The sequence below is a fragment of the Mus musculus genome, chromosome 9 (assembly GCF_000001635.26).
Source record: "Mus musculus strain C57BL/6J chromosome 9, GRCm38.p6 C57BL/6J".
Taxonomy (NCBI): Eukaryota; Metazoa; Chordata; class Mammalia; order Rodentia; family Muridae; genus Mus; species Mus musculus.
This window is the reverse complement of record NC_000075.6, coordinates 58,487,852-58,505,009: the sequence shown is the minus strand read 5'-3', so window position 1 is coordinate 58,505,009 and position 17,158 is coordinate 58,487,852. Positions and strand designations below refer to the sequence as shown.

At 53.5% G+C, this 17,158-nt stretch overlaps 1 protein-coding gene across 1 annotated transcript; it reads right to left on the bottom strand.

Moving 5' to 3' along the window:
* Positions 1-5,229: 5,229 nt before the first annotated feature.
* On the bottom strand, positions 5,230-16,407 carry Insyn1 (inhibitory synaptic factor 1). The gene is made up of 3 exons (NM_176921.4): positions 15,771-16,407; positions 14,618-15,341; positions 5,230-6,045 (listed from the first exon to the last, which is right to left on the bottom strand). The coding sequence occupies exons 2-3, from the start codon at positions 14,771-14,773 to the stop codon at positions 5,323-5,325; spliced, it is 879 nt and encodes a 292-aa protein (NP_795895.1). The 5' UTR covers positions 14,774-15,341; positions 15,771-16,407; the 3' UTR covers positions 5,230-5,322.
* Between the last annotated feature and the right edge of the window lie 751 nt (positions 16,408-17,158).

Sequence of the window (17,158 nt, the reverse complement as noted above, 5' to 3'; positions counted from 1 at the left end):
TCCCACAAAGATGGGGTGGGGGGTGGCCCAGAGGGGCTCATAGAGCCCCAACCCTCCCTTAGAATCTAAAAGCAGCTAATGGTTGGCAAGAAACAATATTTTTAGCCGTGTAGTCAAGGGTAAATTTCCGGTGCTCTTGTACATAAACCTACTAAAACTGAGTCACCAAAAGTAAATACATAAAAATAAATAATAAATAACTATTTTAAAAGGGAAGAAGGGAAAAGAAAAAAAGTCACGAAAGTAGAAGGAGGATTAGTTGAGATAAGTATGAGGGTCAACAGGACTAGGTGGGGACAAGAGAGGATAATGAGGGATAAATATATTATATATATATTAATCAAAATACATTATATAGGTATAAAATATCATAATGAAGCCCGCTGTTATCTATAATTAACACATGCTAATTAAAAACTTTAAAATGAAATTACAAAGAACAAAAAGGCATCAGGGTCCAGACTTCTTTGCAAATCTCTTCCATGGCTTTCATGGGTTGTACCTCGCAGTGAGCCCCAATCTGCCCTGTCTGTCTTCTAGTGGGCAGAGGATTGGCGGGGCAGCCCTTGAGACGGTTCTGTAACACTTCTGAGACTGCCTGTGACATGGGGAGCCTGTTTCACAGAGCTCCTGACCCCTGCATGTTCCAGCAGAAACCAGAGGGACAGCAGAGCCTCAGGCAAGGTGTATGAGCCTAAGTGTTCCTGGCAGAGAGTCAGATCCCATCAGCACGGGGCCCAGGCCCTAAGCAGTGTTGGCCTGAGGTCACCTGAGACCCCTCCATCTCTTCAGTTTGTTTGCTGAAGACCAGTAAAGGAGGAGAGGGAAATGATGATGATGGTGGCTGGGCTAGGGGGCAGGGTAGTCAGGTGGGCAGGGTCAGTCACAGGAAAATCCCAGCTGGCGCTTGTGTGTCAGAAGGAGACAACCTCGGCATCCTGCCTAGCTGACTTGTGGGGGACAGAATGGTAGGACACAGTGGGTTTCGAGAGCTTTAGTATACCTAGACTACCAGGGTGCTAACTGCTGGTTTCATTTATGCATTGAATGAATCCCTCCCTATCTGCTGGATACATCATTGACTAGTCTTAAAGACAGACTCGCAGTTCAGACCAGGCAGATGCTCTGCCTCCCTATCTCCACCCTTGTCAAGAGAACAGAGTAAATTGGTGAGAGCTGGGGATGGGGGTGGTATCTAAAGTTCCTAGCAGAGAGCGCCCCTTGGCTGCTCCATTTTACCCCAGTTTTGCTCCAACATCTTCCCTCTGCTTTAGTTAGACCTTATTCTGTCGCCCAGCATATGGTCACTCCAGCCATCTTTGTTTTAAAGTCACAATAGCCCCAGATGACTTTCATCCCCTCTTCTAGGTACCCAGGGATATCCCATTCCAAAGGAGGGGCCACAAGCACTTGCTTCATAGGTTTCACAAAGGACAGCAACATCAGGTTCCCGCTTTGTAACTCTAAGAAGTTTTCCTTTCCTCATTTGTTTCCTTGCCTGACCTGTGAAATGATGGTTGTGGTTAATCCATTTGCTCAATAAAGAAGTATTGAACAACCTGTTCTGCGCAGGGCCCAGATGAATCTGTTATTTAATGTTGGTTAAAAGGCATGGCCTGGCACCTGGCATGCGCAAGGTTGTCAATAAACGCCAGTTTTCTTACACGAGACAGGTTTGGAAGAAGAAGTGGATGATGTGTGGAGATGGGAGAGGTGGGGACAGAGAATGGGGACTCAAGAGGGGATGTGGGTGGGTGGAGGGCTGGGCCTGCTGCTTCTTGGATTCCCACCCCCAAACCCTCCTCTTGTTAACATGGCCTGGCCTCTGTCTAAGGACAAAGGATGATGATGATGATGGTGTGTGTGTGTGTGTGTGTGTGTGTGTGTGTGTGTGTGTGAATGGTGTATCTTGCTTTCTGCCCTTGGTTTCAGCCAACCACTTCTGTTGACTACTCGACTACATAGTTGGCCCCTTGGTTCCATATGTAGAAAACAGAGACAAGGACAAGGGTCCTCCTTATTCCCAGGTACTCAAGGACACTGCAGTGTGCCTGTCCTACCAAAATGGTGTCAGGGTGAAGAGGCGCCAGCCCTAAGCATGTGTTTCTGAGTAGCTTTCTCACTAAACTGGACCCTCCGGCCCTGTTTTTCTAGGCATCTTGGCCAGACCAGACCCAGTAAACACCCTGACTTGTCAAGTCTGTAACTTCACATTCTTCACTCCTGCCCAGCATCGAGACCCCAAACCAGGCTCTCACGGAGGAGAGTTTATGTGCACATGGGGGTAATGCATGTGTAAGTCTGTGCACGCATGCACAGGCAGCAACATGAGATCTGGCACACTGGAGGTCTTCAATGATGGCTGACTGAATTAATGCACAGTGGATGAACCTGGGGGACTCATTAATGCATTTGGGGGCTCGTTAATATATTTGACAAGCATTTATCAAATCTATGATCCATTCAGTTTTGGGCTGAGACAGGGGCTATGACATACAGGTTGACAGTAACCAAGTTCTCTCCAAACAGGTTCACCGGCTTCCTCTTTCCAACACATTTCTTACCCTCCAAGGCTTGTGTGGTTCTTGGGCCACCTAATGTCTACCCTTATGCCAGGACACATATGAGTGCTAAGAAACGGAGTTTGGGTTTGAATCCTAACTCATATTGTATGTCCTTTAGTAAATGATTTGACTTCTCTCAGACCTCAGTTTTCCCATCTGGAAAACAGGCACACGTAAAACAATGTGCCTTGCAATTTCTGTGAGGAATGAATGAGATAAGGCACATGCTTACACAATTCCAGTGCATAGTATGTGCTCGTGGGCGGAGCTCTTTATTATGCTTAGCCCCCTCTCTGCTATGAGGGTCTGCTTAGCTCCTTCCTACCTTCTCCAGAGCACCTACAGCACAAGGAAATGCACATGGCAGGTGAACTCCTACGTCCTAAAAGCAGCTAAGCTCCTCAGGAGCCCAGCCAGACACCAGCAGAGGCCTGGAGGCAGGGAGGAGCAGGAGGCAGAGCTGGCCTGGTGGAGGAGGAACCCAGAATTGCTGTGTGTGCTCTGAGGATGGGAGCATCTGCTCTGATGGTCAGAATGCCTTTTCTCCCTGGGTGGGCGTGGTCTGTATTTCAAGTTTTCCTTAAGAAGTCTATCCCACTGCCAGTGAGGTTTGGATTTGGCAGGTACACCACAAGCTTTCTGGGCCTTCACCATGGTGGACCCATCTCCACTTCAAAACCACGACACACCCACTGTACACCCCACTTGGGCACAAGAGGTTGAGGTTATCTGTGACCAAACACAGTCATATGAGCCTGAGTCGGAGAGGCATTTGAGAGAGGAAAAATCCCTTACTCAGGGCTCTCAGAGACCCTGGCCCTGGGTCTCAGTTTCATTCCCTGTGAAATGGGAACTCTTCTGGAGGTTTCATCTCCGTAATGATTGAAAAGATGAGAAAAACTAGCTCATCACTGATGAGGGGAAAAACAGTCTCCGAGAGAAGGGAAGAGTGGGAACTGTTCAGTTCAGGGAGGGCGGGGCCTCGCTGGCCCACTGGTATGAGCTAACCCCTGCTGGCCCCAGCTGGCTATCAATGGACTCCCACTCTGGTGGCTGTACCACACTGGCTTTGTAGGGCACTGACCTCACCAAAGTAGGGACAGATCTCATCCTGTGATACCCTAGGTTGCCTAGATTTCCCGGTCATTGTCCTTGTATCTAGACCAGCCTGCTAGTTCCCACTCTGGGATTACACAGCACCTCCCCAGACCTGGGCAGCAGGTGCTGGCAGACCACAAGGCCCTCCTGGCAGGCCGTGGTTCTGTATTTATAGAAATGTCCAGGGCTGATGCTCTCACCAGTTCACTGACCACATCTCTGCTCCAGGTGGGGGTAATGAGTCACACTGTGGCCATCTTCTAGCCTCAAGCTGTTTGTAGGGGCAAAGCCATGGGATACTTCTGACTCAGGATAGCTTCTGATCCCGTGGAAGTGGCTTCGACTAAGCCGCTCTACCCTGAAGTCACTGGATATGTGGGCTGGCCCACATTGACCACAGTAGCCATGTAGTGCCTTCAGTTTATCTAGAGTGTGTGCACTCATCACCCTGCTGGATCCCTGTGACTGCCACTGAGGTGGTGAAGACTATCAGACCCATTTTACAGTAGAAAAGATCAAGAGGCAAATGGATTGGCCCAAGGTGACACGGTTGCTATACATCAGGGCCAGGCATAACCTGTAGACTACTAGTTCTTGGGGACAGGAAAGCAGAGGCTCTGTGGCCTTGGATCAGTTACTTTACCTCTCTGAACCTCAGTCTTCTCATTTGAAAAATGGAGCAATGAGGTAATGTTATATGGTGTGTTGAGCACAGTGACCTGCTCAGTAAATGTGAATGGTGACTGCCGACATCACCCTCAGGACATTTCAAGGCTGTTGCTGGGAAGATCAAATGCCAGCAAAGCTCTGTTGCTGCTGTACTCTGCCTGCATCTCTACTCAGGACTTAGTAAGGTGGGCTAAGGGGCTGGGCATGCGGAAGTAGGAGCCAGGTGGAGACACTGGGTACCCTAACTCTTGCTGCCTGCCTAGTGCAGACGGCCAAGTGCATTTGTGTCCTGGTTCCCAACACTATGGCAGCTGCTGTCACTGTCCACAGATCTTGGGTCTGCTCGGGGTCAAGATCTGAGAATTCTGAACTCCAGAGCTAAGGATGGGAACTGAAAGATTGGAGTGGACTGGGTTCTCAGATTGGACTGGCCTGGTCCTGCAGCTTCTTAGCTGCCAGTCTCTGGGCAGTACAGCCTGCTCTATAGCAGGACATCCTTCTCAGTGTCTGGGGCAATCCTAAGATGCAGGGGGTGAAGGCAGGGTTGTCTGGGGCGGGGGGTCGGGGAGACAAGGTACTGGCCTTCTCAGGAGGACATAGGTGCTTCTGGGTCTACCTGGAGTGGTGTCAACTGTGGGCTCTAAGTCCTTAGTTTCTCTGGTGAGCCCTGGCCTGGCATACTGTTCCCTTAGCTTGCCTCCAGCTGCTGGGTTCCCTGGAGGAAATGGCCCAGGTTAGCGATCACAGACTTCCATGGTGTTGGGGAGTTGTAGTGGGCATGGTGAAGGATCAGCTTCCTTCAGGGAACCCTGCCATACAGAGAGGAGGGTAAACTCTGGACATCTGGTTGTTTAGGATGAGCTTTCTGAAGGCTTTGGGGCCTGTGGGCCCCGGATCCTTAAGTGTTTATGAATTTTATTATGACTGTGTTTGTTTAAATATATATATATATTTATACCTCTATGCATCCCCCGCCCCCCCCCCCAAGCCCCTAGTTCTTGCCCTTAGCTTTCTGTTTGGTGGCCGTATAGGGCAGCACTGTCTGCGTGCTCTTGTCTGATACTGTCTGAGTGCTGCTGTTCCTTGTGACCCTCCGGGTCTGTTCTGGGGCCAACGTGGGGCCCAAGCGTCGGGTGGTCAACGGAGAGCGCTTGGTCTTGTAGGGGGCTGGGGAGGGCTTGAGGGGGCCTGTGTGTGGCTCCACGCGGGGCAGCTCTGGGGCCAGGTCCCCCTCCTCCTCCTCCTCTCCCTCCTCACCATCCCCCTCTTCATCGTCACAGCACAGAGCATGGTAGAGCACTTTGTCACTGAACCGTACCCTCTCCCTCGTCCCTGGAGTCCGCTGGGGCACCTGGCCCTTTGCAGGGCCAGCACTGAAGGCCTCTTCACTGGAGGAGTCTGGTGTCTCCACTCGTGGCCCGTTGGGGATGGGCAAACCACCATTCATGAGCTGGTAGTCAGGGCCTGTGCCTGGCCGTGGCGCCTCGGGGCCATCCACCGAGTCTGATGGGGTGGAGACATCCAGGAAAGAACAGAACTCCCAGCTGTCTGAGAGGATATCAGCCGTCATGAAGTCCAGGTGGCCCAGGTCAAAGGGGCCGCCCACACCTGCCTTGTCACTGCTGGAGGTGCTGCTCACAGTGGCCGTGGTCCAGTCATCTGGCTCCAGTTCAAAGTCAAAGTCAGAGGTTAGCTTGTCGATCTGACTCACCACCTGGCCGGGGAAGGGAGAGGAGGTGAGAGGGGCTAGGTGGGACTCAGAATTACCTAGGTGTGTGTGTGTGTGTGTGTGTGTGTGTGTGTGTGTGTGTGTGTGTGTGTGTGAGAGAGAGAGAGAGAGAGAGAGAGAGAGAGAGAGAGAGAGAGAGAGAGAGAGCACTAGCTCCTAGCCCATTGACTCTGAAAGGTACTGCTTGAACTGAAGTCACACAAGTTTGTTTGTACTGTTAAGAATCCAAATTGGGGCTGAGAATACAGTTCAGCTGGTAAAGTGCTTGAGTTTGACTTCTATAACCCATCTTAAAAAAAAAAAAAAAGCTGGGCATGGTAGTGCATGCTTATAATCCTACCTTGGGGAAGCAGGAGGATCCCTGGGGCTTGCTGGCCAGCCAGCCAAGCCTACTTGGCGAGTTACAGACTACTAAGAGGCTGTTTCAAACACACACAAGGCCAAATTGCACAAGGATGGGCCACTTGTTCAGACCACCCCCTTAGTCCCCTGGAGGGAGGCGTACCACCTTTCACCAGACACCCTGTCTATCCATATATCATTTCCTCTTGAGTACAGCTGCTATCTGGGGTGAGGATAGTATAGTGATCAGAGTTTCAAGCTCATTCTGATGGAAAAGGGGTCGAATAAAAGAGGTCAGCAGGCCCTGAAAACCATGCCCTGGGGACCCCCTAGCTGCATGACCATAACACAGTCAGTGGAGACAAAAGACAAGGGACAGTCATAAAAACAAGACCCCGCCCAGCATCTTGGAACCCTCACTGGCACCAGTTAATGACTCATTCCGGGATCTCTTTCCAACACTGGGGACTGGACCAACAGGTGTGTGGCACTGGCTGAGTCACCCTCCCTTTCTCGTACCCTCATGCTCTGCAACCTCCTCCCTCCTTGCCTTCCTTGTCCATTGATGAATGGAGATCAATCCAGGCTTGCTGGAGAAAAGAAGAAAGCCTGGAATCTTTGGAAGTGATAAAGAGAACATCCACCCTGGCCCAGAGACAATTGTTAGAACCACTCAAGGGGCAGCTCACCAGTGGAGGCCACTGTACCCTACTCTGCCTGCCCACCTCCCACCCACCCAAAGGGAAGCCCTTGGTCTCTGAGCAGGCAGCCCCTCCTGCAGATACACAGTCACCTTTGCTGTTGTCTGCAGTGAGAGAGGGAGACAGATTAGGCAAAGGCCTAGGGGGGAGTAAGGAGCATGAGGATGGAGGGAGGAGATCCAGGCCAGAACTCAAACATAAAACAATGAAAACCAGTGGAGGGAACAAGTGTCAGAGCCACAGAGACTCAGGGACAAAGCCATGTGGTAAGCCATCAGGAACTGCATCTAGCTTCTAGCATCTCGCGGCGTTATCTGCCTGGGTTCAGGGAGGTCAGTTAGTAAGTTAACTAAGTTAAGTCCTAACCCATAACTCATTCCTGGGAACTGCTACCACGAGATGCTGCTCCAGGCCTGGTGAGGGGTGGGTGGGAAGTGGCCCAGCATAAAGCACAAAACAAAGACACTACCTGCAGCACCTGGGCCAGTGGGAGATGGGCTCTAGATACAAGTGACCTGACTGTCCCTACCCCTCTTCAGGTCTGTTTTTCAATCTTTAAGGAAGACTCTAGGAATCTGTAAGACACAGTATGAGAAGATATTTAGGCCTGCTACAAACTGGAGGAATCAGGACCCCCTGGTGACTTTGGGCAAGTCACCTAAGCTGGCTGGAACTCAATGTCATTTACCACTGAGTGTCTAACCAATGTCAGCAGAGCTTTACAGGGAGGTCTTGGAGGAGCCCCAAGATCAAAGTGATGTCATTTCCTACCTCAGATCAAATCATTAGCTCTACAGCCTTGAGATCATAAAGCTCCCAGGTGCTGTCTCTTTGGCCTGGTGGCTGGGTGCTGGGGCAGTCTGAGGAGTGGCTCTGCCATTCAGACAGCCGCATGCTCAGATGGGACTCTGATTAGTGAGAGCTGTCAGCAGCTGCTTCAGCCCAAGGCTGAGGGTGCCAGGAGGAAGCTGGAGTTGAATGGCTTGGCTGAAATCCCACAGACTCAGCAGGAATGAGCACTATCAGGACCCAGGCCTGAGGGATAGCAGGGGTGTCCCAGGTATATCCAGCAGAAGCCTAGAAGCCCAGGAACCCAGACATACTTCTTTCACTGAGGAAGCCCTGGCTGGGCACCTGTTCTAGCAGCCTTTCCATTGGGTCCCTTCCCTTCTGCATTAGCATCCTCTTTTGGTTCTGCATCAGGGTTTGGAGGGAGAGTGAGCAGGGAGGCGGTTTTTAGGTCTCATGTCTGCCCCCTCTTGGCGGTGGAATTGAAGGAAGATGATAATCCACTTTCAAATTGTATTCTCTAGCTTTGACACCCCTCTCCTTGCTCAGGGAGATGAACACGGAAGAGATATAAACATATTTGAAATGACAGTGTTAGGGCAGCCAAAACCTTTAGTACCTGGGCTCTGAAGCCAGAGCTGGACTCCAGCCCTGACTTCACTACTTATGAGCAACCTTAATCAAGTCTCAACTTCCTTCTGCCTGCCTGAGAGCTGCTGTGAGGACTTAAGCTAATGCCCCTGGGAAAGTATGCAGAAGAGTGTAAAACACAGGCATCCACCATGCACCAGTGAACATGAGCACACAGCCAGGACCAGGAGCAGACGGAAATCAGGGTTTCACCTAAGAGATGCCACAATGACGGGCATGTTTCAGAGCCTGTTCAGAATGCCAGGATACGGTAGTGCGTCTTCCATAGCCCATGTGCCAGTACTGCCCATTTTGCCTGAAGCGTGGGTGTGCCCATTCAGAACATGACTACAAGAGGTCCCTGAGGCCCATGGCTGCGAGGCTCACAGGCAGATCTGGCTTCCCAACTACTTAATGGACAGAAGTGAGGGTGAGAAAGGGAAGCCATGTACCCGCAGAACCCATCTTCTGAGGAGGCCAAGATCAGCTCATAAACCTGCTAATCCTTTCCTGGCACACCGTTTCACAGGTCAACATGGAGAGCAAGTGTGGAATAGGCCCGTGCTACCTGACTCTCTGATCTGGCTGTCTTGAAATCTGTGATTTCTCTCTGAGATTTAATAATCATTTTGCCTACATGTAATTTGGGATTGTCTTGGAGTACAGAGAAATAATTATATACACAGAAGGAAAGAGGGGGAGAAAGAACCAGAAAAATCTCAAAGCTGGGGCACAAGAGAGACACTGATGAGTTAACTGCGCTATTGTGCTTGCTGACAGGGAAACTGAGGCCTAGTGCGTGGAAAGAGCTGAGGTAAAGCCAGAAGGGGAGTCCTGGGTCTGGCATCTTACTAACAAGATTAAACTGTTCCAGAGGGGCCAAGAGGGAGCACTGTGGAGGGACAGGAGAACTGAGGGCCGAGACAGAACCCAGCCCCTGTTCCAGGGGTGCCTCTCACCTCTGTCTTGATCTCAGCCTTGCCTATTTAATCCCCCCCCCCAATAATTTCCTGTTTGTGCTTGGTTCATGCTCTGCATTAGAGCTTTCCTGATCAGCATCAGGACCACATCACCCCTCTGCCTCTAGCCTTTCCCTTTTCCAAAACCTCCTGAGCTTTCCAAACACCACCCCTTTTCCCCTCCAGCAAGTGGCCTCCCCCTCATCTCTCTGCACATCTCCCAGAGCTGGAGCTCCAGCTGCCACTAGATTCACCTGGTGTGCCCTCCCTCCCACCATCATCCTCACTTCCTGGAGGAAGCCTGCTGGTCCCCAGCTGAGGGCGATATTGGTCACAGTTACACATCTATGTTGTGATACAGTTGGCGGCTGCCTCCCTACTAGACAGGAAGCCTAAGAAAGACAGGTGGGGTCTGTCTGTTTCACCTACCATGAGGCTCCTGGGTTGGTACAGATGCTGGCCCACTCTACATACACAGCTGAAAGAAGGCAGGGAGGGGGCATGAGTGCATGTGTTTGTGCGTGCACATGTATGTGCACTCCTGCTTGCCTGTGCGTGCGTACACACATGGGCGCACATGCCTTGATGCTCAAGAGCCAGTGCTGAGGGACCCAGCATTGCAGACCCAGTGTCCCACTCCTTCCCTCCTTCCCGGCTCCCTGGGCAGTCGGTTACATAACTGGGGATCCTGCATTATTTATGACCACTGATTATTTTTTAATTCTGTGATTACATTGTTTATTATCTTCCTGGGGGGCTGTGGCATTGGGGAGATGGGGATTGAGCTGACCATGATTCATGGCTCTCATCCTGCAATTTGGCCTAATTGGCTAGGGAGCCTCTGTGAATCTGTCCGGAGGAAGAGAAAGCAAAGGAGAAAAAGGAAGAAAGAAAAGCACGGACAAAATAATAAGGAAAAAAATCCACCTGAGTTTCCTTGAGCTGCGGGTACTAAGCTGACCCACTTTGGCGCAGCCCTTTGGTCCCCAGTTTCTCCTGCTCCAGCTGCTTCCTGGTAGGCCACATTTATTTATCTCTTACTAGCAAGGCCTGTGGCTTTCCCTGTCACCTTTACACATGGCACCTGGCCGATGGACAGCTGTGAAACAGGCTGCCACGCGCCTGTTTCCTATGCGAAGCCGGTGGGATCCTCCACTGCCACCTCAGGCTGAGGAGGGGCTGTGCCTACCCCATTCTCCTGAGACTCCTGGGACACAGAGATTACAGCACCCCTACGTTATTTCCTACTCAAGACTCACGGGAGATGTGGGGGTACAGGTGGCTAATAAAGGATCGCTTTTAAACTCCCACCTCCACCCCCACCCCCCATGGAACAGGAAGAATCGAGTCCATGTTCAAGGTGAGCTCAGAACCTGGTGGGTTAAGGATAAGGACCCCTTCACCCTGCCATGGGAGTTCAGAGTCTGTGGGCAGCAGGCAGAACAGTAGCAAGGCAGGGACATAACCAAGATATATTATTAAAGTGTGTGGGCTTCTCACTGACAGCAAACTTGGAGTTCCACACTCTGATGCACAGGGCCTATGGGATGCCCTGCCCTCCCCCCACCCCGAGACCCCTGCCCTTCTTTGCTCCACTTCCCACCAGCTTCCCGTCCCTCCTCCAGATCCTGGTATCACAGCTCCCACCACTCTCTTTCCCTAGATGCCTGCTAACCCTGCCCCTCATCTCTATGCTGCAAAACCACTTTATAGATGTCAGTCTCTCTCCAGTCCTCACTGGGTAGGGGGCTGAACTGCCTACTGCAGGTGACCCATTAGAGGCCCCTACCAACGCCAGGACCTGGCCCTGACCTGCCTGCTTTTGGCTAAAATGCTGATGTAAGACTCTGGGAAACAAGGGAAGAGCATGGAAGTGCTAGACTCATTCAGAAACGATACCTTGTGGGCAGCTGAGGCCTAGCACTATGGGAGAGCACCTGCTTAGCATGTATGGCTGGGCCCTAGGTTTGATACCTAACACTGCAAAGCAGAAAATGAAACAAGAAGGACGTGGCTTTGTGACTGTTCTACGTGATTTATGTAAGGGAGCATAGAAATGTTTGGCATCTTCCTTTTACAGATGGGCTGACAGAAGCACAGAGAAGCAAAGTGACTTTCCCAAGCTCATACAGCTCAGGAGGTGGAGCACTGAGGACCAAACGCTGGCTGCCTGGCCTATGCTCTCTGTCCCTTGGCATGGTCTGTCTCTAATGGAGATCCATGGAATCTGGGGAGTTTATGGAACCTGCTGGGATTGGCCTGGCATCCTGGAGTATTAAGGAACCAGGGAGAACAAGGGCTAATTAATATCTGTAGTTCATGCCCCAACCCTGGACACTTCAGTTCCAGCTTTCAGAGTGCTTTTGCATTCCCTACATCCCTTAGTCCCCCATCCCTACCCACGGAGCTGATGACAGAGCTGTGGTGGGGATTGGGAGGGTGGACAGAGGAAACTCAAATTCTCTGTAAGTGCGAGCGGGTATTGGCCCTCCTCCTGCATGCTATGTCTCCAATGTCACCATGTTGGATATCATTTGCAGCATCCCTGTCAGGGACAAGGCGTCAGTGCCTTCTGTTCGGAGAGGAGCAAAGGGAGGCTCATGGGCTTAGAGCAGAGGGCTTTGGAGGCTTTCATCTTCTGGTCAGTTTCAGGCTTTGTACTCAGGAATGTGTGTGTGGGTGTCTTCCAGGGCTAGCGGTGACTGGCAGGGAAGAGGAGGTACAGACAGGAGGACGGTGAGCGGAGGACAGAGAATCGCAGGGCCCACTTCTCACTGCCTGGCTCCTTCAACAAGGTTCCTGTGCAGTACCCCTGCCAGCCCTGTTTGCAACACTTGTCTCCATACTCAAGTATTAGGTCTGAGCTGGCAGGTACTGCCCATGACATCGGATATGATGGGGAGATAGGGGATGGTTCATCCTACCATGGTCTCACCACAGCCCTGATAGAGAAGCACTATGAAGGGCCTGAATGGAGCTCAGATCAGCTTTATGTTCTCCTGAAGGACCTAGAGCTACAGCAGAAGTTTGAAACCAGGACCTGAGATCCATAGATACTCCTGTCCCCAACAACCTCCAGCCCATGGGAAGTTGGTTATGACATCTCTCCTCTGTTTGGGTCTCCCTTCCTCTCTGCCCAGCACCCTATGTGCATATCCCCTTTCTGGGGGATTAGGGAGCTCAGAGGCTCAACCCCCACCCAGCTGGGTACCATTGGCAGCGGGCAGGCAGTGGCATACGGGGTAGACTCTGGTTTCCATAGCAACCTGCCAAAGTCTTGGGGGGAGACACATGGCCTACAGATGTGGGGGAGGGGACCCATCACTCTGTCCTGGCTCAGACCTCCAGGGTGTACAGACTATCACCTGGAGTGCTGGGATGAGGAGCATGGGGATCAGTAAGTATGAAAGGGATGATGGAGGTGTCTACAAGCTCCATCAAGTAACCCTGGCACTTGGGCACCACGGCTCAAGCATCAGGCATCTCTTAGAAGCTGTCATAATGCTGAGGTTACACAGTAGCCCGCCTGCCAAGGCTTCAAATAGGCATTGGGAATCTTGAGTTCTAGGCTCAAGTTTGTTATGGATGGGTTGTATGGCTCTAGGCAAGCCCCTATTCCTCTCTGGGCCCCAGTTTCTTCAATAGTAAGTGGACAGGGCTTGTCTGAACTACCTGTGAGATCCCTCCAAGTTCTGGATGACTACGCTGAGGAAGAAGAAGCAGCAGTCTGGAAAATGCCCCATTGGGAGTTGTACTGAGGCTGACCCCTCGGGATTGTAGACAGTATAGGCTCCTGTTGGGTTCCATGTCCCTGCTTGAGATTGAGACTTTTGATAGTTCCCATGGCCCTGATAAAACTGCAGAGCATCCAGAATAAGACAGACTAGGAGAGGACACCCTAATCCTTCGGCTTCATGAGATCAGAGGAAAGGTTGTTTAGGGGCTGTGGTCTTTGGCATCCAAACTGTATTATGGAGCCCAGAGCACAGCAGCCCAGCCTATGGGCAGAAGCACTACCACCTCGAAGTCCTGTCTTCAGAGGCCTGACTCCAATTCACAGCTCCCTTCAAACAACCCCTCGCCCTGGCTTGGATTCAGGCCATGCTGGAAAGCCACAGGGCTCAAAGCTTGCCCCTCTCCTCAGTTTCCTACAGCCTCCTTCCCCAAACACAGCTGGTGGGGGAGCTTGAAGCCATATCTCAGAATGATCCATTCTCCCACTATCTCTGCAGGGGCCTTGGTTACAAGCAGTTGAAAGTTGCCTAAAGCCCACCTGGCTGGTGAAATGGCACCCAGCGGGCGAATTCAGGCCAGCGGCTCAGAATGCTGGTCATGCATTTTGGACTTGAACACAACCCAGGGGGCAGGGTGGAAGACATGTGTACCTCATTACTCCAGCAATGTGGGAAGCAGTAATTAAACTAGGTTCTGCTTAGAAAGACAGAGAGGCTTTCTCCGTGACTTTTTGGTCTTTGCAAAAAACCACCCAGAAGCATGTCCTGCAAGGGGGTGGGATGGGGGTGGGGACTCAGCTCCGTTAAAAAAAAATTAATCTTTTTTTAAATGTATGTACAGAGAAGGACCTCTGATCCTTACCAGAATCTCCCAGCCACCTTTTAACTCCAGGGCAGGGAGGTTACAGCTGGTCTTAACTCCTCCTGCTTTTGGAATATCTGATCTTTTGAGCTGATAAATCTTTTTGAGCTGGGCCTCAAGCAATGAGGATTGACCAGACAGTCATCCACACTCTCCTAGAGTCCTTGCTCAGAGTCTAGGAGGTAAACAGTGGGGTCAAGGGACAGACAACTTGGGTTTCAGAAGAATGTGTCCCATTAAGAATAGAGTAGGGCAGATTTAGTCCTCACTGAGCACCCGGAGTACTAACCATAGAGATGGGCCCACTGACAGCTGCTCGGTCTCTGCCACACCAAGGCCCCATCACCAGCTCTGGGGATAGGGATTTTTAAGCAAACCAGATTTGAAGTAAGGAGAATGGAAAGGGGATGGGTGCTCAGTGGAAACAGGCCATGTGCACATAGCATTGCACACTCAAGACACAGGCAAATGCTTTACTGCTGAGCCCAGCCAGTCAGGGTGAGGGGGGTCTGTGTGGCCCCTGCTGGCCTCTTAACTCACCTCCCTCAGCTCCTTAGCCACTTCTTTGAGTTCTCTCAGGATGCCTTCAAGTTGCCCGATGACCATCTTCATGCGCTGTCGAATCCGCTCTCTCTCTCCACCACTGTTGGGGTCGTCACTGGGCTGCCCGAGGTCCGGGGCACCCCGAATGTTCATCCTTCACCACGTGGCCGCAAGCCTGCCCATACTCGCCCCAGCGGGGCACACGCTTCGTCTGCCTCCACGGAGCCCCCCTCGGCCGGGCAGAGCTCCACATTTTAACGGCCCCCCAGCCTACCCTGGCCTTGGGCGGCCCTCACCCAGCCCCTGCAGCCTGCCACTCCACCTACTCGCCTCTGGGTGGGGGATGGAGCACCCAGAGGGAGACAGAGTCTGACAGGGTGGGAGGGGGGTCAAGGTGAGGACACAGGAGGGCAAGGGGAGGGGCCTTAGGGCCCAAGAACAGCTTCCAGGACTTGAAGTGCCTATGGTGTACAGAGCTGATCTTTGCCCGAATCTGGATGCGGAGGCAGGGGGATGATTCTGCAAGGACTAAGGGTAAGAGATGCCCTTGGGATGGGGGAAGGCAGCAATCCCCTCGCAACTCCTAGGCAGTTACAAAGGCAGAGGTCTCTAGATGCAGCTGAACCAGCACAGGGACGGTGATCAGGATCTTCCAGATGTGGAGGGGGCTCCAGATGTGAACAGCACTGGAGAGGGAACTGGATTGGAGGAGGGCAGCCCCCTGCAGAAAGAGCGAGCCTGGCGTCAGCCCTCCCAGGCTGCTGCACCAGCCTGCTGCTGCTGCCTCCCTCTTCTCTCTGCCTGCACCCTCCTTCCTAGCTGGAGATTTATTTATTTATTTATTTATTTATTTATTTAGTGGGGAGGGGTGGTGGAGGCAGATAGTTTTCAACACCCTTCTTCAACAGAAGAGTGGAGGAGCCCCTGTTTTAGAGGAATGAGCCCTTAGCCTCCTCTGGAGCACTCTAGCCGTGGTGCACCCCCCGCCCCCAGCCACCAACCAAGCTTGGCCAGACTGGTTTAGCACAGGGCCTCTCCAGCTCTCCAACCTTCTTTCAATGCCCACAGGGTGCCCTCCTTCCCAGAGGACCCTTTCTCCCCCAACCCCGCCTTCCCTCCGAACCCTCCGAAGCTGGACTCCCCTACTCACCAAGGGTGGGGGCAGTGGCCTTTCCTCTAAGCAGTGTCGGGGCCGAGCCACAAGACGAGGTTGGGGGGCCCCCAAGGCTCCCTAGGGCGGGCTTCTCTCTCTGGACCCTTCGGCTCCTGGCCTCAGGAAGGTCTTCCGAGCGGTGACCGGAGACATCTGGGCGGTGGGAGGGGGCGGGGCCTCCGCGCTCCGGGGAAGGGGGCAAAAAAAAAAAATCCCCAAAAATCTCCTCACCACGCTCGCCAGGCTCCCGGTCGCGAGGGTCCGGCGAGCTCGGAGGCCCCGAGGCCACAGGTGACCCGAGCCGAGGTGACACCGGTCCGGTCCAGGCGACTAAGCCAAAGTCGGAGGGCTGGGGAGGGCGCCGGGATCCCCTCAGCCCACGCCCGGCATTCCCCGGGCTCCACAGGGTTCGCGATTCTCTCTGTCCATTCTAGATGGGCAGGTCTGAGCCCCTCCGGGGTCTGTCCTGCCTTTGCCTTGCTCTGCCCTTCCCGAGCTGGCACTGCTAGGTGTCCGGGGTGTACTCAGCCGGGACCCAGAATGTCCGTGCTCCGGCCCGGGCGACGTCTGGAGCGGCCGCAGAAACCGCTCAGTCCAGCCCGGCAGTCGGCTCCATCAACGGTGGGGAAAGTCCGGATTCCTTCGCGTCTCGGGGGAGGGGAAGCAGCCGTGGCCAGGGGGACCCGGTGTCGAGCACAGCGGAGATGAGTGCACGAGGTCGGGGGGGCCTCAGCACGGCGGGGCTCAGCCGAGGAAGCAAAGGAAAGCAGAAGGGGGCGAGCGAGACGCCAGGGAGGCGATGGAGGAGGCGCGCCGGGCCCGGCCAGGCACACCGGGCGCGCAGCCTCCGCTCGGCTCCACCGCCTCCAGCGCGCTCGCTCACGGCTCCGCGCCTCGCGGCCCGGGGCGCCGGGTAGCTGCCGATGGGGCAAACGAGGCACCGGGGCTGCTCGGGCCTTTCTCCCCGGCTGCTTCGCCCTCGCCCTGCCCTGCCCTGCCCTGCCCACCCGGCTCCGCGGGCCTGGCCCGCTTACCCCGAGCGCCGCCGCGCCCCGCCGGACTGGCCGCCCGGCCGGGCGCAGGCTCCCTCAAAGGCCGCCGGGCTCGCGCGGCTCCGCTCGCCTCGGCGCTGGCAGTGAAGGGGCCGGCCCCGCGCGCCGGGAGGGAGCTTTTAAAGCGACACACACGCCTCCCAGCGCCCAGAACCGAGCGCGCGAGCCGGGGGGTCTCACCACCCTAGGGAGCGGGTTGGACTGGGCGCCAGCGGACCTGGAGGAGAACTAGCCCGGCCACTGCCCGCTGCCCTGGGCGCACAGAGGCCCAGACTTGACTCCAAGTTCCTTCACCTCCTTTTTACACAATCCCTTGACCCTCCTCCCCTCACG

Coding starts and splice junctions, on each gene's coding strand:
- Insyn1 (NM_176921.4), bottom strand. CDS start 14,773: ATGAACATTCGGGGTGCCCCGGACCTCGGGCAGCCCAGTGACGACCCC. Junction 6,046..14,617: donor TGGCTAAGGAGCTGAGGGAG/GTGAGTTAAGAG, acceptor TTCCCCGGCCAG/GTGGTGAGTCAGATCGACAA.